The sequence below is a fragment of the Brienomyrus brachyistius genome, chromosome 20 (assembly GCF_023856365.1).
Source record: "Brienomyrus brachyistius isolate T26 chromosome 20, BBRACH_0.4, whole genome shotgun sequence".
In the NCBI taxonomy this organism is placed as follows: domain Eukaryota; kingdom Metazoa; phylum Chordata; class Actinopteri; order Osteoglossiformes; family Mormyridae; genus Brienomyrus; species Brienomyrus brachyistius.
The window spans coordinates 4,255,414-4,279,270 of NC_064552.1; the positions used below are offsets into that span (position 1 = coordinate 4,255,414).

Sequence of the window (23,857 nt, forward strand, 5' to 3'; positions counted from 1 at the left end):
GTAGAAGGCCTTGATACTCTTGGTTGCGAGCAGAGACCGACTTCCTGCCTTCAGCAAACCCTGACTCAGGCCAGCACTGGATCGGTTGCCTGCTACATTGGCCACCGTTGGCGATCGATGGCCGCCAGTCCCTCGCCACCGATGTCCTGCTGCTAGACCTCGGAATCGTATCCCTGAAGGGCCCCCAGCCACCGCTCCAGCTGTCTCTTGGGGTGGCGGAAAGTTAGCAACCAGCTGAAGGACGTATGGTCAGCGCACAGCTGGAAACGCCATCTACAGAACTATGGGCGGAAATGGCAACAGGGGCAGATGGCTATTTATAGCATGAATGGATGAACACACACATAAAAAAACAGCTACTTGCCCCACGGTGGAAAGCGCGTGTGATCAGCATTACCGGGCGGCCCCAAGGCAGAAAGCGCGCGTGATCAGCATTACCGGGCGGCCCCAAGGCAGAAATTGCGCGTGATCAGCCTTACCGGGCGGCCCCAAGGCAGAAATCACGCGTGATCAGCCTTACCGGGCGGCCCCAAGGCAGAAATCGCGAGTGATCAGCCTTACCGGGCGGCCCCAAGGCAGAAATCGCGCGTGATCAGCATTACCGGGCGGCCCCAAGGCAGAAAGCGTGCGTGATCAGCATTACCGGGCGGCCCCAAGGCAGAAAGCGCGCGTGATCAGCATTACCGGGCGGCCCCAAGGCAGAAATCGCGCGTGATCAGCCTTACCGGGCGGCCCCAAGGCAGAAATCGCGCGTGATCAGCCTTACCGGGCGGCCCCAAGGCAGAAATCGCGCGTGATCAGCCTTCCCGGGCAGCCCCAAGGCGGTAAGCGCGCGTGATCAGCCTTACCGGGCGGCCCCAAAGCGGTAAGCGGGCGTGATCAGCCTTACCGGGCGGCCCCAAGGCGGTAAGCGCGCGTGATCAGCCTTCCCGGGCGGCCCCAAGGCGGTAAGCGCGCGTGATCAGTCTTACCGGGTGGCTCCAAGGCGGTAAGCGCGTGATCAGCCTTACCGGGCGGCCCCAAGGCGGTAAGCACGCGAGATCAGCCTTACCGGGCGGCCCCAAGGCGGTAAGCGCGCGTGATCAGCCTTACCGGGCGGCCCCAAGGCGGTAAGCGCGCGATCAGCCTTACCAGGCGGCCCCAAGGCGGTAAAGCCTTTTTTGTTTTCTCCCTGCCTGCCTACCTAATACAGGCCATCAGTACTGCCTCTACTGACGTAATATGCTTCAGATATTACATTTTCATAATGAAGAACAAACAATCGGGGCCATAGCCAAGATTTTTTAAATATCGAGGTCAAAAGTGCTGTGCCTTCTTAGCTGTGCCCTGTAATGGATTGTGGTTACTGGAGTTGCAGAAATTATACTGAGGACCTGCCCTCGGTGTCCTCAATAGTAGTACGGACATGCACACAATACAGACTGTAATAATCAGGCATAATAAATCGATATAATAACTGAATAATAATAAGCAGGAAGACCAGCAAAATAAAGACCAACGGCCAAATTGCACATGATGTTAAATGCCTAAGAAAAATAACTTGAACAGAATATGACACATTTCACCTATTTTCAAGCAGTAAATGTTCTAACCATAGGCCTATAGCCAATTCACAAAGCCTAATAGCATCCTTAGCGTTAACTCTTGCCCTAACCTAAGCTCTAACACTAGTAGTATCCTCCGCTCTAACCCTATTGGCAGCCCAAGGCCACACAGATGGTCTCCAGAACATCTGTCAGTGGTGGTTTTCTGTGTCTGAATTGGGCCAGACAGATTTCTGAGCCTTGATGTCATGCCAGACGGCATGTCCGGCTCTCAGTTCAGTCCTTTCCGACTCAGTCCGCTGTTGCTCTGCGGTGAAAATCTGCTAGATCAGGTGCCACCTGACTTCCTGGATGACATTCAGATGTCTGGATTCTTCAGTGCCGGAAGACACTGAACAGGAATCTCTCCGGCATCGTGTGCAGAAGGCATTTCCAAGAAGGCCACTTTTTACATGGTTTTAGCTGTAACTGTAATGCAGTCTGTGTATTTTCCAGATGACTGTGAAATCACAGCTCTTACCATCCATACCGATCGCTCCGCAGTAATGTTTTCCTTTGAACACTGTTATCATATAGTGGTATATATTGTCTCACAAAAACAAATGGGTTGACCTGGCACTGTGAAATCTAATCTTTGCTAGTGTCCCTTATTGCTTTGTTTGTCCAATGGAATGTAAAATGTGCAAATATTTCTTCTGTAGCATAATGACAGAACAACTCATTGTCACCCCAGGAGATGCTTTGGCTTGTTTTCTTAGATACTCCATAACTTTCCTTGCCAGCAGAGCTGAGGATATTGGCATCCTTTTCATTCCAGTGAAAAAAGGAGTATACTGCCACCTGCTGGATGGGAAATTAAACTGCACTTGGTTGCCCTTATGCATGTCTTACCATAGAGAGATTTATTTGAATTATTCTCTGTGGCAGTATTTGGTTTCCTCATTTTTACTTAATTTATAATCTGCACACGATGAGGGGATAGGCATTATGAAGAACCTCTGCCAAGAGAAATGCAGTCCGCATAACCAAAACTAGCTAATGGGTTGACTTGACAGTGTGTGCATGGAGGCCTGGAAAACGGAATGAACTCATTTAGTAGGAAAATTTTCATATTTTCTTTTTGTTTGGGGAAAAGCCAGTGCATAAAGATAATGCCCGGGGGTCCTTTACATTGTGTTGCGTCACGTTTCGGGGTTTTATACGCTCTGCTGGTTTGTGTCTTGGCAGCCATTTTGTTTTGATGTATGCCGGTTTGCGGCGGGTGTCAGTGACACTTCTGAATGCGATTACACAGCTACCCCGGTCCACAAGTCCAGAGCTTCTCAAGAGACTCCGCCGGATCGACTTTAGGTGTTGGAATTTTTAATTGGCGTCTCAAAAAGTACAGCCCTGCCCCATTGGCTCGATTCGTCGCCATTACGTAGCTAAAGCAAGAATGTACCCTCGGCTCTTTGACCAGGGGTTATTTAAGGGGGTGCTGCTCTCCATTATCCCTTTGAAGCCTTAAAAAACGGCACGCCACATTTCATAGTTCAGATCACTTTGAACTTACAGGGTCCAAACTGCTTACCGTAACAGAACCTTCAGGCAGAAAGCTGTATATACGTACCGTCTGCAGAGTTTTTTGTGCACATGGACACTTTCAGAACCGTTCCCTTTAATGATTGTGTGATGATAACACCGGAGGAACAGCAATGACCTCATTAAATGGATGCAGGAGACAAAGCGTGACATGATACAATAACAATATATGACAGTAGCTACAAGACGTGATGAACAGCAGGGACCGCGTGCAGTTTTTATGCCTTTGGTGTTTTTAAAAACATCTTTCATCTTTGTATTGGACAGATTGACGTGCCATCCTGGGTTGTTCCCCACCTTGTGCCCGTTGGTCCCAGGACAGGCTTCAGACCCCCATGACCTTGAACAGGATTATGCATGGATGGTTGGATGAATGAAAAAAAATGCTGTAGAGAAAACTTAAATGTCTAATTTCATCATTGCTTAGCATCACCTAAACCCTGCTAATCATTTTTTGCTCGCTATCGCACACCCCGGATCTGTCTTCAAAGGGGCACCAGAAGATAGTGGGAAAGACATAAAGTACCTGGATTCTATGCCCGCATGAACACACTGCTCTACTTTTGCTAAGTGGGGACTTGTTTGGCTCCGTCGCCCGCCCCCCGACGCACGCTGGGACTTATTTTTGACCGCCGAAGTGCTTGTTCAGGAGGTCTTTAGCAGTGTCCAGTGCAGCGTCAGCAGACACAGCGATATGGGGGCTGATGCCGACCCCCTCCCAGCCATGGTCCTGCAGCGCGTCCGATCGGGTAACGGGAACACTCAGGTACACGTCGCTGTCAGCCACACGGAAGGTCTCGGGTGGATGGCAGCTACCGTGGGTGACCTCGCCGATGACGGTGGCCCGGCCCAGTTTCTTCATAATGTAGACAAACTCCTCAGCCGCGCCCGTCGTCATGGCGCTTGTCAGGATGATCAGACCTCTCTTCTCACCGTACCGTTCACCTTCGGAAAGCAAACGCCCATCAGACGGTGCCCTGTTGTGGTCAAGAAGCTGAACTATTCAGTGCTTTTGTATTGAACTTTTGTAAAGCCGAAAATGACACGGCCACCATAAAGATGATGTGTGACAGCTCAATTTATTCGTTGTTTGTTTGTGATTGTCGTTACGGTTCGTTACCAGTCAGCTGGGACAAGGTCCACATTTCCTTCAAAGTTTCACTGGGCCGGTTGTACAGGGTGTCCAGGAGAATTCGTTTATTTCCATCGAAGAAATAGGAGCAGAATCCCGGTATAGCGCTGGTATATCCTCCCATGTTATTCCTGCAAAACACTCTGCTTTAATGGCAAATCTAAGAGGTCTACGATTTTGCTAGTATTTTTAATCATTTACATTTTTTACATTTTTTTTATTAAAATGAAAGTTTTGTAATCTTACGTTTTGTGTTATTTTAGGAAATCTAGTCTAGTTTAGATGTTTCTATTCTGTGCCTGTTAAAACAGACCTTTTGCGAGATCGGCTGAGACGAAAAATGTCAAAAGTGATGAATTTTCATGAGTTGCCGGTTTAGTAAATATTATGAGTCAGTAATGTTTCACGTAACTGACTGATGACATAGGTTGTCATTTGAGATATATTATTTTGCTTGAAAAGTATATACAGCAATGTCTGACATAATGGAAGCGGATTAGGCAGAAACACTTAAGTGATAAGTACATAATTCACCCGATTGGAATAAAACCGAATATATTCCTGCAAATTCTGAAGATTAAGCTCTTTGACCTTCTGCTGGAATATTCACATACAGAGCAGAAATTTAGATGTTGAGTTAATGAAGCACAGGCCTCACCTTAGGTCAATGACCAGTGCCTTGGTGTTCAGCACTTTGTTCCAGACGTTTTCCACAATGATCTTGGCGATGGGGGCCACTTGCTCGAAATCCCCGAACATGTCGAAGCGAAGGAGCCCGACGTTATTTTCCAGGATGTCTGTTTGGAAGGAAGCCCTGATCATCTCAGCCAACACCTCCGGGGCAAGTTCCTGGGGGGTAAAAGAGTCAGGCAGTTGTTTTCATGGGAGAGAGACGTCAAAGGATTTTGACTTAGCACATATTACCAGAAATATGAAAAATATGACTGAATAAAATTTTAAAGTCAAATGCGAATGCAGTTATACAGAGAAGGAAAGAAATATTACCGGCACGGGGTCCTGGGTGGTGATGTGTGTGGCCGTCAGGCATTTGTCTCCGGAAAGTTCCTTCAGATCAGCAGACAGCCGGGCCTTCAGCTCGGTCTCAGAATTGATCATGCTGTAGGTGCCATTCTCCAGGAGATCCAGAAGTTTCTGTGACACATCCCCTGCGATCTGAGTGAATGCGTACTTTTCAGCCACAAGGACACTTGCCTCCTGGATGATGATGGGAATTTTAGACCTCAGGTTAATGATTTTCACTGCAGTTTCCAGTGCGTCTTCCGCATCGACCTCAATGCAGGGCGTCACACCCTTCACTTCCCAGCTCTCTCCTGTGATAGGGCTTCTAACACTAGCAGTAGGCATAGTGAAGTAAAAGCCAGTCTCCCCAACCCTCAACTTCTCGATTTTTAAGGATCCCCCTGCAGTTCTTTCCCCAACGATGGTGGCCCTTTTCATGTTCTTCATTGCATAGGCCACATCTTCAGCGACACCTCTGGTGTTCGTGCTTGTCAGGATGATCAAGTCTTTGCTCATTCCGTACCTCTTCCCCAGAAGCTCTGGCAAGGACCAAAACTCCGTGGTGGTGTTCGAGGGCCGATCGTACGCGGTGCTGATGCAAATCAGGGGCTCGGCGTCTGAGAAGTAGGACACGATGTAAGGGACCCCTGAAAGTTCCCCAGAAGCTGTGTGACGGAGGTCTAAAATCATCGCGGACGTGAGCAGCACTTTGTTCCAGATGTTCTCTACGAGCAGGGGACCGATTTTCTCTGCTGTATCTTCCCCGATTATGTGGTCGATCCTGAAGTAGCCGATGTTGTTCTCCAGGACCTCAACCTGGATCGATTTCTTGATGATGCTGATCAGATATTCCGGGGGCACAGGTGACAGCACGGGAGGTGGCTTGGGAATGTAGTCGGGCTCGTAGGTGATGAGCAGCCGGGAATCCCCGGTGGTGGACACCATGCCGGCACTGAGTGCCATCGCCACGGCGATTGGATCCGGGATATTGAGGATGTCTGTGTTGCTGCTGGCCTTCTCTATGGCCTCCATCATGCCCTCCAAATGCTCGGGGTAACAGTAATTCTGTACAAGTATTTTAGCCATATCCATAACCAGAGTAGGAGGGTAGGAGGAGTGAACGAGGCAGACATTGCCAGCGATCACCACCAAGGCCAGGGTGAGAATCATTTCTGCCTTCCCTGAAACGACTCGCAGCTCCTGTCTGACTCAGCTCCGTTCTGCAGAAAGGCTCCTAACTGAGACTGTTCCCCTGTCCTGGGCTTGTTACCACACTCATAAGAAGCTTTTCCTCGTTATAAACCTCTAATCGTATTATCTTAACTGCAACAGTAAGAAGGGCAATGCAGCCACACGGTGTCTCCTCAAAACGTATACGTCAGAAATGTGATACAATGAGCAATTTAACAGAAAGTTTCGGAAGTCTTTATGAAGATAAGGTGCTACTGCATTACCAAGGTGTGCCTCGTTACAGATAATCAAGAATGATCCTCTTAATACATTGCCTGAATACCATGCATTTTTAAAAGGTGACCTTGGATTCACTTTAGATTCACCAGTTCTGTTTTTGGAGTGCTATTATGGGCTCGTTATAAAGATATTAATGATGACATGGGAAACATTTTTGGGAATATTTAAGTCCATCACTGAAGGTAAGTCTGAAGTCCGTGAGCAAATTTGTTGGTGTCACATCCTGTTTCCCTCGGTCCTGTCATGCACCCATTTGGCCAGCAGAGGTCTCACCTGCTGTCCATCCCATACCCCCAGTCATTCACACCTGTCCCTAATGTAGCCCTCATGAGTGGTAATTATGACCCTCGCCTGTGTTTGATTGTCTCTAGTCCATTGTGACGTCTTACACCTGTCTGTCCTCAGTGTATATATACCCCTCCATCCTGTACTCCCCAGTCCTGTCCTTGTATCCCAGTTCCTGTTTGTACTTCCTGTAGGTCTGTGTAAGGACACTCCTGTAATCCTTTAAATAAAGTCCCTCAGGGATAAGACCATCATCAAAGCAACCTTTGGGACGTCTTTACGCCACTCAGTGCTACCCGACATGACAGATGATCTCCTTAGTGGGCATCCTGTAACCTGCTGTATCTTTTCCTTGACTCCAGTTCATAGACGACGAAATCATTCATGTTTGGCTTGAAGGGCAAAGACACTGCGCTGGATAATATACGCTTTACTGTATCATCTTCATGTGTTATAGGTATCTATCTGTTTTCCAGGGTCTCGTTTGAGAATGGTTCTTTCAGTGGATTTCGATGGCAATCTTTGCAATGGCGTAGTGATCTTCCAGGAGATCCCCCTGCCACCAATATCAAAGCTTGGACCTCCTGGTGGAATGCAATGATCTTGTGAGCCTGCTCTATCGCTTCCTCAGCCAGCACAATGGCATCTGGTACAACTCCACCTCCGAGCCAAGTTTCTCCATTGCAAGTCTATGAAGTTTATGACTGGTACTGTGATGACGATGTCAGTGTCCTCCACTGGGAAAAACTTGGAGTCCATCAGAGTGCCAGAGGTGACCTCGCCAATGATGGTGGCCCTGTGTAGGGACTGCAACAAGTAGGCAAACTCCTCACCAGCTGCAACAGTGTGGTAGCTGGTCAGCAGATACACCCCTTGTTTCTATCCGTACGGTGTGCCTGGAAGGCCCGGTAGAGTGCGGAACTCAGTGTTGGTGTTGCCAATTCTACTGTAGATGGTGAAGAAGTTCACCAGCGGCGATGTGTCATGGAGGTACGAGAGCAGGATAGGCAGAACTGATGTTGAACCTCCGGTGTTAAAACGAAGGTCGGCTATGAGGTTCTCTGTGTCTTTGAAAGGTTCCCACACCTTCTTTGCAATCTGCTCACCTACCTTCATGTGCAGGGCACCTTCGCCATACTCATCAAGCTGCAGGTACCCGGTGTTCCCTGGCAGTACGCTCACATCGGTCTCCACCAAAGCCTCCAGAGCAGATGGGTCTTCTGGCACCTGGCCCAGTTCTCGGGTCGCTTCAATTATTACCGGAGACTCCTGCATCGTTTTGACATTCAGTCTCCGGCAACTGACTGGAGCTCATAGCTTAGTTTAGCGGCGAGGTCTTCCTCGGAAAAGACGGCGAAGAAATCCCTAGATGACAGGTGGTAGATCAGAGCAGGTACTTTATCTGTGAATGAACAGAAGTCCTTCATAATGTCAGAGACCCCCTGGACTGTTTTTGGAATAGCACTTCTGACCTCCACAGGAGTATCTTTGGCATCGACTCTTAGGCAGGCTGACACGCCACTGACTTCCCAGCTCTGCCCCATAATGGGGCTTATAGCTCTGGCAAAAGGCACTGTGATGTAGAAATCTGACTTGCCCAGATGTAGCTTCTTGATTTTCAGCGACCCTCCAGCAGATCGCTCCCCTACAATGACATGGCTCTTTAGGTGCTTCAGGGCGTAAGCTACTCCCTCAGCGGCACCTATGTTACATCCACTTGTTAAAACTACCAGGTCCTTTCTTTATCCATACCTTAGTCCTGGAAGCCAGGGCTTAGTCCACAGTTTGCTCGTGGTGTTAGAGGGTCTGTTGTACACAGAGTTGACTAGCATAACTGGGTCAGAAGAATAGGGCATAATGAAAGGAATTCCAGACATGTCCAGAGAGGTCGAGTAACGGAGATCAAAAATGAATCAGGAGGTGTGTGCCACCTTGTTCCAGACACTGTCTAAGAAAAACTGGCTGACTCCCTCCGCCATTTCCTCCCCAATGATGTAGTCGACCCTCAGATAGCCCACGTTGTGACCTATGACTCCTGCCTTGATCAGACTCTGGAGCACCCTCATTAGCTGCTCCGGGGAATGATAGGGAAGGGTGGTAGGAGTCATGGGAACGTGACCCGGTTCGTAGGAGACGAGCAGCCGGGGGTCACTGAGCGCACCCCGCTCGCCGGCCCTCATGGCGGCTGCCAAAGTCCTCCGGTAGGAAATGTGGAGGATTTCTCCGCTGCTGATAGCCTGCTCTATGGCTTCTTGCATTCCAACCAAGTTTTCAGGGAAGCAGTAGTTATCCAGAAGAATCTGAGCCACATCCAACAGCAGGGCGGGCTGGAAGGAGGGGGCAGTGACCAACGATGCCAGCAGGAAACCGGCCTTTGCCATTTCTGTGGGCTCCTCTCTTCCTCCCTCTCTTCCTTAAACAATTATCCCTTCGATTTACTCCTGCTTTCCTCTCACCTCGGTTTGTTCTTCACAAGTTACCCCAGCTGTTGGCGACAAGCAAGGTTTTACATAACAACAATATAAGAAGCTTTTGCTCCAAGAACCCTTAAATCGCATTATTTTTGGTGCATCACTTACAAAATGGGAGATCATCGAAACACATCCTGCCGCTTGAAATATGACACCTCCCGTTGGTAACGTCATGCAGGTGTTAGGGATTTCTTATCTTCATTGAAAAAAATGAGACTTCGTTTATTTGTTGTGAGGATGATGTTTAAATGTTGCATAATATAAATTCATTCATCAGCATTAATTTTAATATTGCACAACGAAAAAAAATTCACAGAAGCTGACAAGTAGGCAGTTTGACGTCTGAGCTGGTCTGAGACATGATTACACAGTTTGGGCCCTAGTGTTAAGACCTCTCAACAAATTCACTTAAGGTAAAAAGCTGAATTAAAGAACTATATCTGTCTGCATCTTCGCTTCCGATGAAAAGTTTCATGGACTTTACCCCTGAACATTCACAGTATTAGGTAAGACTTAAAGCTGAAATTACCCTACCAGATGAATTCTTCTAAAATGGTTTGTGGCGCAAGGTAATACGACAAAAGGTCCAACCCAGAATAAAAATAAAAGCCAATCCAACAAATTGAAATGCGTTAGGAATGAGTGAAGGCTTTCAAGGTGACGACACTTGACGTCTGCATTACGTTTGCATGTCTCCTGCATGCGAATCGCCACAGTATAACATTAATCTGTACTGTTAATGCCAAGCTTAGCTTTTAATGTCATTGGGCTTACATAAGGCTGTCTGCCCACAGCTTCCAGCCAATTGGGAGCCAGCATTCTCTGAGTGGCCATACATAGCTCATTGCGTCAGTCGGGTGACCGTCAGCACTGCCAGGCTGAAATGGGATCATCAGGCGTAGTCCTTAACTCTGTACCACAGGAACTGGTGCTCTAAGCTGGTTTGCCAGAAGTAGGCCGTTCCTCTCTGCTCCCCACCTGCCCACCCCGAACCATGCCATTAAGACACCACCCCCACCCCCCCAATTACAGACACCGGTTACAGACACAAATGTCACACTATTTCCAATTCTAGCCTATGAATGCATCCCAAAATTGCATACTTTACTGAAGCCTACTACTTGACCATTAATGTAGTACATACTTTTTGTATGCATGAGAACAGTTTGCCTGGACTCATATATACTCATGTTCCCTATCTTGCATACTGCCTGTCAAATTATGTAGTTTGGAAAGAAAACTATCAACAAAAAAAAACATGCTTGAGTCGACGTGTGTAACTGGGTAGTGTTTTCTACTTAAACTTCCGCAGAGAAGACGCTTCTTCCGCCATCCTGGCATAATTATTAAAGAGCTCTTTGTCTGTGGCTGCAGCTCCAGTGGCCTTGTGGAACAGAATAGCATCCATCTCTTGCACACTTTGCAATTCCTAAGAATGTAGTATGTCATCTGGGTACCAGTCTCTTACTGTCTCATCCATACTGAGGATTCGGAAATACTGCTCTCTTTGCATACTATATTCGCCTGCTACATAGAAAACAAGTATGCTATTTCAGACACATCCTATGTCTTGGAGTGAAGTGCTATTTCTTCAGTCTTGCAAATGTTTTTTCATTTAAATTATTCTTCCTTTTTACTGTTTCCTTTCTGAGAAAATATTCAGTGCAAGTTTTCTCACCATTGTATAAAAGAGGAAGTGACGTAAACTGCAATTGGTTATTAAGAGTAACACAGCTAATTTGCAGTTAATACCCTGTGGTCTGCGCCTTGTTTTGCATAATACTTCTTTGTATGTTGCTAAAACAGGTTCAGTTGCAACAAAAACAGGACAGACCCGTACCCCCGATCACCTGAAGAGGGCGGTCTTACCGCAGGATTTAACAACCAAGTGTTAAAGTAACCAGTCGACATTTGCTGGGGAAATCTGAAGTCACGTATGTGCATGTTATTTGCATTCATGCTTAATATTTTGTGCTTATAGATAACGCAAAGTGCGTACATCCCGAAATGGCGGTATTTGCAGAGAACGGAACACACATCAATCATCTTGTGTACCCATCCAGTAAGGGGATGGTGATCCAGACATCCTGCAATGCTATTATAAATGGTGGTTTAGAGAATAACTACTGTATAGGGCTTTATATTACAAAGTTTACATATTACTGTTTTAGTCGCTGATAAAAAGATGAAAATTAATATATAGCAGTAATAAAAGTGGCCTGTACTACAAAGCGGGGTTACTGGCTTATCGGGGTAACTTGTCGGATTTAAGGTACCACAGTTTAAATGGACTTGATATTCATTCACTTACATTTTGCCCGGACTACCTTAAATCTCACAAGTTACCCCGATAAGCTAATAACCCTGCTTTCTAGTACAGGCCCATGGTCTCAGGAAGCTAAAAGCTGTTGATTCGAGTCCCAGATTGTTGGGGGTTAACAGTGCTTTCCGTGATCATGTCACGCCGTTCGGATCCAATCTGCTCGTCACTCTGCTGTTCTGTTGGCGGGGTGTCTGTCGTTCTGCGTTGGGGGCCCTTATTAGCACAAAGAAAGAGACACTAGATGACCTGATATTTGGTGCGGGAAATAAATCCAGCGACAGAAGGATCTTGTGTGGCGACGCCTGGTTGACTGGCTACACTTCTGAAGTGTCGCTGGCAGACGGAACCCAGAGTTCTGACGAGTTGAGCTACCTATTGAAATGTGCTATTCCACCATTTTGGGATAAAGGTTAGGTTTTAGGGGTTAGGGTTAGGGTTTTAGGGTGTTTTGGGGTTAGGGTTAGGATAAGGGTTAAGGTTAGGGCTACCGATTAGCACTTGACAAAGTAGCTCAACTTGTCAGAACAATGGAAAAAGCTCAGATCTAGATCAGTGGGAATTATGATGGGAAATACAGATGATTCCCTAACTGCCTGAGCAGAACTCAAGGCAGTAATTGCCCGTAATCAAGTGGTTATTTATTAATGTCAATCAATTAATCAACAGCACGTTCGTCATACATATAAATATCACAAAGACATGGCACAAAAACTGGTGTTGAGGCTTTAAGGTATTTAATGATCATTTACTGATTGTTACTATTTAAATTTCAAGCTACAAAATGTATCAATGCAGGACACCATAAACAAATATCGATAATCAATCCATTATATTCCATCCGATATTCCATATCGATTAAATAAATATTATGTACACGATTTATTCAATTTGAAAAATATGAAAGCATTAACTTGTCACAGTCGTTTGCTAAGACTCAGCTTTGGTTTGCTGAGCTGATTTTAATCAGAGGTTTGTGCACCTTGTATTCCACAGCTTGCTGATGTGCCTCCGCTTTCAGTTTCCTTTCCATTGTCACACATTAATCACCGCTGTGGCTGACAGGAGTATTGAGAAAATGATGAGCGCTTACTGTAAGAAGAGGTTATAGAAATGATTTTTTTTTTTTGAGACATTTGATGATATTTCAGTGTGTTGGGCTATAAATATTAAAGTTATGCACAGTGTTCGAAAAAACATATAATGAATTTAAATGTGATAATCAAAAGAAAGACTGAATATTGAATATATGTGGCTTGTGTTATTTTGAGGTGGAATTAAGCAGATTTCTACCATCACTCAGTCATGCTTGTTTTTATTTGTTTTATTATTACTTATCTTTGGGGGAATTGCTTAAAGTTTTGTTTCTCAACCCAGTCGTTGTGAACCACACACAGTCCACATTTTCGCTCCTTCCCCTCTCACAACACACCTGTACCAGATACTTGGTGTTCCTGATTGGCCGGAAGCTGAGAGGGAGCAAAAATGTGGACTGTCTGGGGTTCCCTGAGGATCAGGGGGAGAAGCACAAAGGAATGTTGGGAGAATCTGGGTCTTTGCGGCATCTTCATACACTGCATGTTGCCGGCTTAATATAGACAGTGACTGCTAATCCCCCAGTACTGTAGGTTTTGAAATCCCATTGGCAGCAAAGGTCATGACATCATTATCATGACAGGGGTGATAGTGTCACTCCCAACGCTTATTACAGATTAGACTGTAGTGAGGCAGCCGGCTGGGGGCGGGGGTGGGGGGATGGTGGAGTAGAAGCAGCATGAAGACCCCCCCCCCCCCCCCACATCTTTTTCCTCTATTACCTACATCCACACTCGGCGACTTTCATCTCTTCATAGAAGTGTTTCATGGTAAGTATGCCGTTCTCCTTGTACAGGACCGTGATGGGGTCCAGCTTGGTCGGGACACAACACGCCATGTTGGCCTTTTTGGGGTTTCCCAGGTTGACGAGCGTCTGAATCACAGCATGCTTGGACGGGGTGACATCGTCCGTCAGCGGGAAGTAGCACATGCCCCGGCATTCAAAGGCATCGTATTCCGGTGGGGCGATGATCCAGGAATCCCAGCCGATATCTTTGAAGTTCACCTTGAGGGAGGTTCTCCGGCAATAGTCGTGCTCAGCTCGCTTCCTCCGCCTTGGATGGATGTCGATAGGGATCTCGTTGTCGTCGATTATCGCCTCGGTCTCGGGTGGATGCCTATCCTTTACGCGCACGACCGTAGGCTTGGGGTCGTTCCAGCCGTCTTTCCTTCTGCTCCTGGGATCATTGGAGAAGACGATCAGGATGGCGGAGCTGTTGTCCTTCAGGCTGAGGCTGACGTCGAGAACGGCGCATTCTCCCTGCTGGATGTGGACCTCGAACTCTCTGGTGCTCTGGCCGGGTGTGATCCAGCCCAACTTCGGTTCAGTCACGTCGAACACCTCCCAGGCGCCACGGCCGCCTTTCACCCTCCTGCTGGTGAGAAAGCGGAGCCCGTGTCCTTCCGGGCTACGCTCCACGTTATACACGCCGATGGTCGCCTGGCAAGCCGTGCAGTCTGGCGGGGCACCGTTGGGCAGCGTGAAGAGCCGCAGCTCTGCGGCGGTGACCTCCTCATGGCAGGGGATGGAGACATTGAAGAGCAGCCGGTGCTCTGAGGTGTTGCCGTGTTTTACAGACCGGATGACATCTGTGTCAGATGGAGACGTGTCGGTAACAGGTTACCGATAGTGTCAATGATAACAGTCATGCCTAAGATAGGTACATTCTCAGAATAAAGGGTACCAGTTTGTACCCTTGCTTGTCACTGGGGCTGTACCTTACAATTCTGTGTCTTTTAAGGCTCAGTAATGGACTCCCCAAGGTACAAACAACACTAATATTCCCCAAAGGTACAAAAATGTTCCTCAGAGTCCGTTTCTGTACCTTAAAAGGTACAATTACCTACGGCTAAGGGTACAACTGGCAGACCCTTGATGGTACAGCCCCAGTGAGATGTAAAGGTACAAATTGGTACTCTCTTTTCTAGAGTGCAGAGTTCAGTGCTTTCGAGAAACACACAATGTGGTTATGATTTTATTTTTACATTTAAAGGCGTTATCCTCAAAATGCACACCAGCATTTACAGATGTAAAATCAAACACATGCCTGACATTTGTAAAGCAAACCAGCTGAATGTGTCCCTAAACCAAACGAGTGTACCAGTCTAAAGCACACACAAAGTCTTACTGCATGCTCAGGCAAACAAACAAGAATGCAATAATTTCCTATACTGGCATTTCTAGAGGACCAGCCACATGGTACCTGGTGGATTTGCATCAGGGTACAATTATTTCCAGAGTTTAACACACCAGGTACGTGAGATCCAGCCAGTTTGCAGTTCCGGTCCAGGAAGTAAAAATCCAGACCAAGACTTTGTTTCAACCATCCAGCTGAGCATAAAAAGTCACAGTCACAGAGTAACTCAACTGGTTGGTTGAAACAAAGTCTCGGTCTGGATTTTTCCCTTCTGAACTTGAACTTGCTTGTAATCCAAAGTTGCCGTAAATGTATGACACTTTAAACATGTATCGAATCTTTTTTTTCTAGGGTGTCTCAAACTGAACATCAAGATCTCTTCCCCAGCAGTTGAGATTATAACCATGGCCAAACCGTTCCCCACTGCACCCCCAGCACGCACCTAGCACTCTGAAGCTGCGGATCACGTCCGAAAGTGGGCCGGAGGACCCGTCAACAGCGTATCTGTTGTAGAGCTCCATCATGAATGGCGGCGGGTCGATCCTGCCCTGCTCCTGCGGCACATAGGTCAGGTTCAGCTTGCGGAGGATCTTCTGCTTTATGTTGCCCAGGAAACTTTCCAGCCTCGCTCGGGCAGCCTGCTCCTCCTCCTCCTCCTCGGCCAGGTCCCCCAGCGCCGGCCGGAGAAACCCCGCAGCTCCGTCGACCTGTGGGACACCCAACGCCGGCTTGCACCGGCAAGACCCGATGGACATCATCAAGCTGAGGCACACCGATAAGAACGGGCTCATCCGGACCTGCATCTTCAGACTTCGCTGTGCCGTAATTATTACCGCTGCGTTCCCGTTCCGTGATCTGTGAGAAATGGGAGCTTGCTAGGCGATAGGACCTCCCAGGCTCCCATGGTCAACAGTAAACATCTCGCTTGCATCCAGCACAGGCATCAATGCACATGGCCTTATCTGGGCCGCTCATGTCCGGTTTTTGTCGCTGTTATCACCAAAGACCTCCAACTAATGAGGATCATGTAAACATTAGGCTCACAGATGAGGATAATGAGGCGGGATAAGGAAATTCTGCCATGTGAGGTCATTCTTTCCCGCTCTTCTGCAGCCAGGGGGTCATTGTCAATGAAGTTTGGAATTCAGTACCAGTGCTCGAAATTATGAATGGATTGTACTTTCAGTTTTTTGGACCATTTAACACTTACAATGTGTGTCTAGCTCCTCTCTCAGAAAATCCATTCTTATTCCATTTTCATTCATTTTTATGATGTTTTACAAAGAAATTAGGTTTAAAATCCATAAAACCCTACTATTATGGAATATCATCAGTGCATTTCATAGTACTTGACCCAAACACCATATATTAACAAAATAAGCGGCATTTCTTGTCAGTACACAACCACAAATTCCATCAGTGCTAAAAAAGGCCCTTCCATCTAGGAATTCCTCTGTTTATAATGGCCTTTTGGACAGCTAACGCCGCCACAGTCAGAGGTCATCCAAAGATCCTTCAAGCCCCCCGGGTCACGGAGAGGATGCCGCAGACGACAGTGTGCGAGATGGATGCAGGCCCCCATTATCTGAGCATGTGTTTCAAATTCGCACTAAAGCCAGAAGCCAGTGCTTCGTATCGTTAATTTGTCGTTAGACGTGCCAGGCGAAAAAAACACGTGTCGACAGTCATTACAGCAGAGCTATTCTGTTTAAAAGAGAAATTATTTCTGGGCACGTTTTGCATGCACCCCGAATTTTCCTCGAAAGGAACAGTATATTGACTTTAATAAATTGTTGGCGAACCAATGCAAGTAGGATAACCAGTAATGACCACAAACAGGCGTTTTCACGATGCATTATTAAGAAAAAAACAAACGGACAAAGAAAAGCAGAGCTCTGGACTTCATAACAATGAAAAACACTTTTGGGCCATTGGGGATTATTTACCATTTATCTTTGTTTATTTTGTTCTAACACTTACGAAGGCTACTGCTGTATAATTTACATGAACAGAAATGCAGAAAACAGATATTTAAACAAACACATAAAATATACAGAAATAATAAACATTTTATGGAGAAAACATAACACACAATTCGCAACCCAGAGGAACCTGCTGAATTACAGTTCTATGTCGGGTGATTTTAGAAGTGGAACAAGACACTTTTGTAAACAAAAACACAAACCTCGCCAGTAATAAATACATGTCCTGTACAATGCTTTGCAGTCTAACCATTATAAAACGCACTAAATAACAAGAACCACCTACAAATGATAAAGACTACCACTGTGCCCATCAACAAGCAAAAGAAAAGCCTTGAATGACACAAAACCTTTTCAGAACGTTGCTTTCGGGCTGCAGTATCTCCATAGTATTAATATTCATATTGAAATGCTGTACCAATATTGTGTGTTAAGTGTGCGTTTTTCTGCCTGTTTCCTTACGTAGTGAGTCACCAAAAGATCTGGAATTACGTAACGGTAGGAGAAATGAGGCACACGGTGGGCGGGATTATCATGCATCATCAATCACTGATTGGTGTAATCTACGTCTCAGTTGGCTAAATTACTAGCAGCGATTGGCCGCGCACGGCGATCCCACCCGCCACGCATTCTGAGGTGTTACGTCCAATGAGTTTACCTCCCATATCACCCCCTAATACCGATGGTTCAAAACAGTCCGCTGGCTGCATTCTGTTGACACTGCCGCGGCAAGCGTAGTGCGGTAGCACCAAAAGCCAGATAAGCCGTTTATTAACGGTGGCCAGAATGTGCTGTGCGGAAAGGACCCGAACGGCTTGTCCGAACACTTTTTGGTGTATCATGCTTTGTTTCATCCGTAACATTTGAAGGCACTGTGCTATACATCTAACTCTGAGTTGTGGATAAAAGATAAAACATACATATATACTTTTTCTTTTTATGCAGGGTAGTAAGTTTGTATAATGACATTATAATGTGATCTCTTTCTGTTTAAATATCGTTAGCCTGTTAATATTTATTCTTACGTTTAGTTTGCTACCTAAATACAGCTAACGTCATCTATGCATAGTGGCTGCGTTTACATCAACCATCAACACTGAAATTTCTTTTTTTTTCTCAGTTACGTGAATAGAGTGAAACAGCTAAGGGATGAATAAAAACGATCCTGAAAATTATTAAGTACTGTACATGAATGGGTGATAGGTACAAAAATAACCAAAATACTGATTATACGTTGAGATTTTGTACATGTGGAGTCAGTTAAATATTGTCCACTGACATGTCCATGCTGCGAGGACGTCATTGAAACAGGAAGTGAGTGACTGTATAGAACATGGCACAGGAAGTGATTGGGTGAATGTCAGTTTGCGTCAGTTTTGGAAGGAAAGTTCACAAGACCGGTCTTCCCAAGACCACAAGTAGGGTGTTTGCGTTCTTGGTTTTCAGATTCACCTATTGATTGTATAACACAAGGCAGGAAGTGAGTGACTGTGTACAACATGGCACAGGAAGTGATTGACTGCATAACTCAAGACAGGAAGTGAGTGACTGTATAACACAAGACAGGAAGTGAATGACTGTATAACAAAAGAGGAAGTGAGTGACTGAGTACAACACGGCACAGGAAGTGAGTGACTGTATAACACAAGACAGGAAGTCAGTGACTATCTGCAGCACCACATATAGTGTGACTGGGCACAATATGCACTATGTAACTATATAAAAGGAAGGATAAAATGTGAATGACTGTGTAAAACAGTGTATAGGAAATCAATGTCTGTGTACCAAGTGAGAGCATGCAAACAACACAAGATGTGTGTGTACATTATGCTGACGTGGGAGCACAGAGAGCCACTGCAGCACTGCAATCACATGTGGCAGGGAAAGTTTTGCAGTTAGATTTTAGAGACGGTAACGGCGATCTGAGCATGTGAGAATAGTCACGCCCCAGGATGCACTGGCTAATGTTCAGGGCGCCACCCCTGGTGCTGCCAGTGCCAACACACTCTGTCCCTCTCATACCCCCACCCCCCCGTGCTGTGGCGAGCGGTCCATGAGCCTGCCATCCTGCCATGCCCTGTCCCGGAGCCCCCACCTATCGGCAGCTGCAGGTCTCCACAGACATGCTGGGGTACACTTTCAGGACCATGTTCCTGCTCTCGTCCAGGAACAGGACACTCAGGGCGCCCATCCGCTCAGGGACGCAGCAGGGCTCGGGCACCCCCGGGGTGATCCCCACCGCCCTCACGATGCTCTGGATGGTGGCGTGGTTGGAAGGACGAACAACCTGGGTGCAGCAGAGGCAAGAGGGGCGAGAGGCTTGGTCAATCGTCTACCTACACATCAACCCACCACATGCCTCCAGAGAAGGTTTATATCAGTGCATTCAGTTAGATATGTCCCCTTATACAAAACTGAGTCTGACTCCTAAAGGGGGAGAAAAGGGCAAGCCTTCAGGGGCCCAGACACTAGGGGGAGCTGATGAGTTTGGAAGCGAGGATGATTTGGCCAGTTATAATTTAGCTTTGCTTTGGGGGAGGGGTTGCCAGCAGGTATCGCTATTGGTTTGTTGTTTAGCTTATATAATTCTGTGTAAATTGTCACAGGGCAAACTCCTCACATTGCTTATTATTATAATGGCCTTGCTTGTATTGGAACTGTTTTTGCACAGTACAAGGACCATGCTTGAGATCGAAATTATAGTCAGCTGCATTAAATAGGGTGTTAAGAACATTCAATGGGGTGTTAAGTAAGTGTTAAATAAGAATTGCGACCAGTAGTGAATTGCAGTAAATGCCTGCTTTAAATGATGCTCGTCTGAAATAGTGGAAAACTGAGCTTTACACTCAATCTCCCTTGTTGAAGAAAACTAAAACCACTTTATGCTGGTAACTGGTTCTAGATGGTTTTAGCTGGTTTAAAATGGTCTTAAATGGTCATGTCCCAACTCTTGCTGCTCTTTGATGGTTAGGCTGGATGGTCCACAGGTTGGTCATTCTGTTGTGGCCAGCTAAACCAGCTAGAATGACCATTATAAGCTGGTATGAATGGCTTGGACATCAAGCCATCACGTGAAAGCATACTTTTAGCTGGTCAACTTTCATAACATGGGGCGGTAAGCTTGAAAGTAAGCCCAGAAGTAAGCTCAGCAGTAAGCTCGGCAGTAAGCTCGGCAGTAAGCATGGCAGTAAGCTCGGCAGTAAGCATGGCAGTAAGCTCGGCAGTAAGGTCGGCGGTAAACCCGGCAATAAGCTCGGCAGTAAACCCGGCAATAAGCTCGGCAGTAAGCTCGGAAGTAAACCCAGAAATAAACTCGGCAGTAAACCCAGAAATAAGCTAGGCGGTAAGCCCGGCAGTAAGCTCGGCAGTAAGCCCGGCAGTAAGCTCGGCGGTAATCCCGGCAATAAGCTCGGCAGTAAACCCGGCAATAAGCTCGGCAGTAAGCTCGGAAGTAAGCGTGGCAGTAAGCTCGGCAGTAAACCCAGAAATAAGCTAGGCGGTAAGCTCGGCAGTAAGCCCGGCAGTAAGCTCGGCAGTAAGCCCGGCAGTAAGCTCGGCAGTAAGCTCAGAAGTAAGCATGGCAGTAAGCTCAGCAGCTCAGACCTTGGGCATGGGGAATCCGCAGGCCCCAGCGCAGTAGTAGGCATCGAAGGCCTTGGGGGCAAGAATCCATTCGCTCCAGCCAATGTCGGCGAAGTCAACCCTTAGGTAGCGCCTGGTGCAGACACGCGGCTCGCTCCACTGCCGCCGCCGGGCCTTCCGCATGGTCTCCTCATCGAAGCTGAGCACCTGGGGTGCCCCCGGGTCCAGGCCGCCTTCAGGATCCCTTCTCCTGTGCTCCTTCTGTGGGACCTTGGGCTTCGGAGCCAGGTAGGAGCTCTCCCACATCTTGTGATTCTTCCAGGCGCCGTGCTCCACTTCAGGGAGCTCGTTGTTGCGGATGGGGTTCGAGGACTGTGCATCCCTCCTGATTCGTGATTTGGGGTAGGCATTGGGGGAACGAGCCGGCTCCTCAGCGCCTGGGAACGGGCCATAGCGCTGCAAGCTGGAGGCCACGCTGTTGGGCTCTGAAATGGATAGGTCTTCAGCAAAGACTAACAAGTAGGGAAGGGCCATTGAGGACAGCCGCTCAGTACGCCTCAGATACTTCCTACTGAAATCGAACTCCGCCATGATTAATGGCTCCCCTGTGGCCTGGGCCTGCTTGACAATGTCCGATATGTCCCTTGTAAGCCACGCTCCCCTCCTGGGCGGCATGAAGGTGACATTTCCCAGAAGCATGCCGTCAGCACCATCCCGGGATTGGCTCCAGAAAAGGACTCGGACTGGCGCCATCTGCTGGAGGACCGGGACATGGCAGGCCGGGCTCTGGGAGCGCTTACAGTGCCAGGACCTCTGCCAGGGACGATGGTCGAAGAAGAAGTGGAAAGCAGCAGAGAGTATCACCTCTGAGTCTTGGACGAAGGTCACGTTAAACTGGAACAAATCTTTCTCTTTCCCACCGTCTGTGAACACAGAAAAGTAACATGATTCTGAACTTGAAAGCTGAATGATGAATGCTCACCCTTTAGCCCTGAGCAACAGTGATAGTTTTTGTCTATGTTTGACTCCTGGGGAGTTATGAAGGGATATTGCAGAGATATATATTACCTCTGTCATATGGAAATGCTTACTCAAGCAGCCCTCAAAACACTTTTTTTTTCTCCTCCTTCAGCCACTGGTGTCTAACTGCATTAACAGCCTAATCACGTCCTCTCACATACATCAAAACTACGGAGGAAACTCGATAGCATTGCCGCGCAGCCGTCATTAATGAAAATTCAAGGCGCCGTTGCTAGGAGATACGTAGAGCGTAGTACAAGCTGGAGCGGAGGGTAAACGGCGGCCGATCTCAGCAGAGACGCCAGCTTGTGTGAACGGTATGAGTCACTTCCCCTGAGACGACCGAGTCGCTGCCGTGAGCAAGTGCTAATGAAGTTTATAACTGTCACCATGCTTTGATCAGTACATCGCACGTCAGCGTGAGATGGAAGGACGATCCACCTGCACATTGCTGCGTTGTATTTTCGTTACATTGATATCCTATAGTTATTTTTTCTTCGATTTCAATTGCAGTCTGTTCTTTAGTGGATTGGCAGCTGGATCGATTCAGTTCTACCCCAAAAGCAGAGATTATGTTTACCACATTTCACCTTATGTATTGTTTTATTGCGGAAACATACACCATGCCGTGTAATGTTATCTACACATTTAGCAAAACTTAGCATTCCGAAAACGATGAAGAATAATCATTACAATCGGGGTACAACTTTGTTGTGTTTGCCCCTATGCGCAGTGATTGGACGGACTATTTGCAAGTAGTCCACACGCTGTTACATACATCGTGCATGGACTTCAGTAATACACTAACAATTAATTTTCTGGAAAACTGGAATTTGCGAGTCAATTGTTTGGACATAATTTACATTTAAGACATAATATCCCTAGATGGCGCCAGAATTCTCGAACATTCCCCCGCAGAACCGCTGATGCCGAAGCCCCAGCATAGGGACAGTTACGGTAATTTCATTATTACATTGAAACATAAAACATACATAAAATTTATATATGCAAATGTATATATTTTGGATATTATTACACACACACACACACACACACACACATATATATATATATATATATATATATATATATATATATACACACACAAAAATATATACAAATATGCTATGTAAAATATTAATGTGCAGCACGAAAGTCATGTCAATTATCATCCATTCATTTATTTATTTCGTCATGATCATTGACCATATCAGACCAGCAATATATGATGGATGGAAACGCGCTCACCTGGAATCGCCCTGAAACTTCGCACAGTATTTCCGTCTCTCGGACGATTAAGTTCTCGGCTGTATTTGTCGTACAGTTTGAACATACGGCTCGTCAGCGTGTCTCGGGTAAAGCTGTCCGACGCCGGTACGTCAGGGGCATGCCCAGCCGCGGAACCGCTGTCCTGGGTGCCTCGGGGGGGCTCCTCGGTTGCGACAATCCCGAAGTGATAACTCAAGCACACGGTCAACTGCAGGACTAATACCAGCTTTGCGGCCATTCTTTAAAGATGCAGCATGGATTGAAAACCGTACACAAGTTGTTGGGAAGACAAAAAGCACAGGTAAAGGTGCCTGGTAATCTGTTTCCTTTCTGCGTCGGCAGCACTCTGAGGTTCCCTTCAATAACTTTTCCCTCCTCGGATACCTAAGCGTCTAATGACATTATCTTTTCTCCCACGCGCTTATGCACTTGTTGCTCCTTACAGCCGGAATCCAGCGAGCGATTCGTAGAAACAGAAAGATCCTGGTTCTCCGGCAACAAGCCAGCGAGGGGTTTTGCTGGTGCTCCACATATCCGCTGGAATGATGTGCCAGCTACGATTGCTGGGCTGCCGATGTGTGAAGCCAGCCCACAAAGCGCATACATGGGCTTTATTAACTCCGGGTGTATCGCGGGTCACCATCGCTTTTAGCGTGTATTCTTGAAGTGTATACATTCAGGAATATCGTTGTCAAATATCCGTCTGTTTTACTTCAAGCTGGTGCATGTGTACGAGCAGCTTTATGTTTTTGTCAAAAGAATAGTTAGAATTTGTTTATATACAACTCGTTTAAATGTAGAATCTTATTTAGAATAAATGTGTAATCGTTGGTATTCGCGTACACGTGTATACTTTATTAATCAGTTGGGTCTGTCACGTGCCCAAAAAAAACGTTTTATTGAAACTTTTAGTGAGATGGAAAACAGTAGCGTATAAAAGTTATGACA

At 46.7% G+C, this 23,857-nt stretch overlaps 3 protein-coding genes across 4 annotated transcripts; all 3 read right to left on the reverse strand.

Moving 5' to 3' along the window:
• Positions 1–3,744: 3,744 nt before the first annotated feature.
• rbp3 (retinol binding protein 3) lies at positions 3,745–9,413 on the reverse strand. Its single transcript, XM_048988310.1, is given in 7 exon segments — positions 3,745–4,070; positions 4,246–4,388; positions 4,916–5,106; positions 5,263–6,458; positions 7,559–7,718; positions 7,720–8,301; positions 8,334–9,413. Coding segments are annotated over 7 exon segments (3,678 nt in total).
• A 3,130-nt stretch (positions 9,414–12,543) lies between these two features.
• gdf2 (growth differentiation factor 2) lies at positions 12,544–15,945 on the reverse strand. Of its 2 annotated transcripts, XM_048987594.1 has the most exons (3): positions 15,499–15,945; positions 13,645–14,508; positions 12,544–12,915 (listed from the first exon to the last, which is right to left on the reverse strand). In XM_048987594.1, the coding sequence occupies exons 1-3, from the start codon at positions 15,857–15,859 to the stop codon at positions 12,866–12,868; spliced, it is 1,275 nt and encodes a 424-aa protein (XP_048843551.1). In that variant the 5' UTR covers positions 15,860–15,945; the 3' UTR covers positions 12,544–12,865. The 2 variants fall into 2 exon arrangements, with proteins under 2 accessions (XP_048843551.1, XP_048843552.1); XM_048987595.1 differs by having other exon boundaries at positions 12,544–14,508.
• Positions 15,946–17,941: 1,996 nt separating this feature from the next.
• Positions 17,942–23,487, reverse strand: gdf10b (growth differentiation factor 10b). The gene is made up of 3 exons (XM_048988274.1): positions 22,889–23,487; positions 20,642–21,543; positions 17,942–19,325 (listed from the first exon to the last, which is right to left on the reverse strand). Exons 1-3 carry the CDS (start codon positions 23,145–23,147, stop codon positions 19,134–19,136), a joined length of 1,353 nt encoding a protein of 450 aa, XP_048844231.1. The 5' UTR covers positions 23,148–23,487; the 3' UTR covers positions 17,942–19,133.
• Between the last annotated feature and the right edge of the window lie 370 nt (positions 23,488–23,857).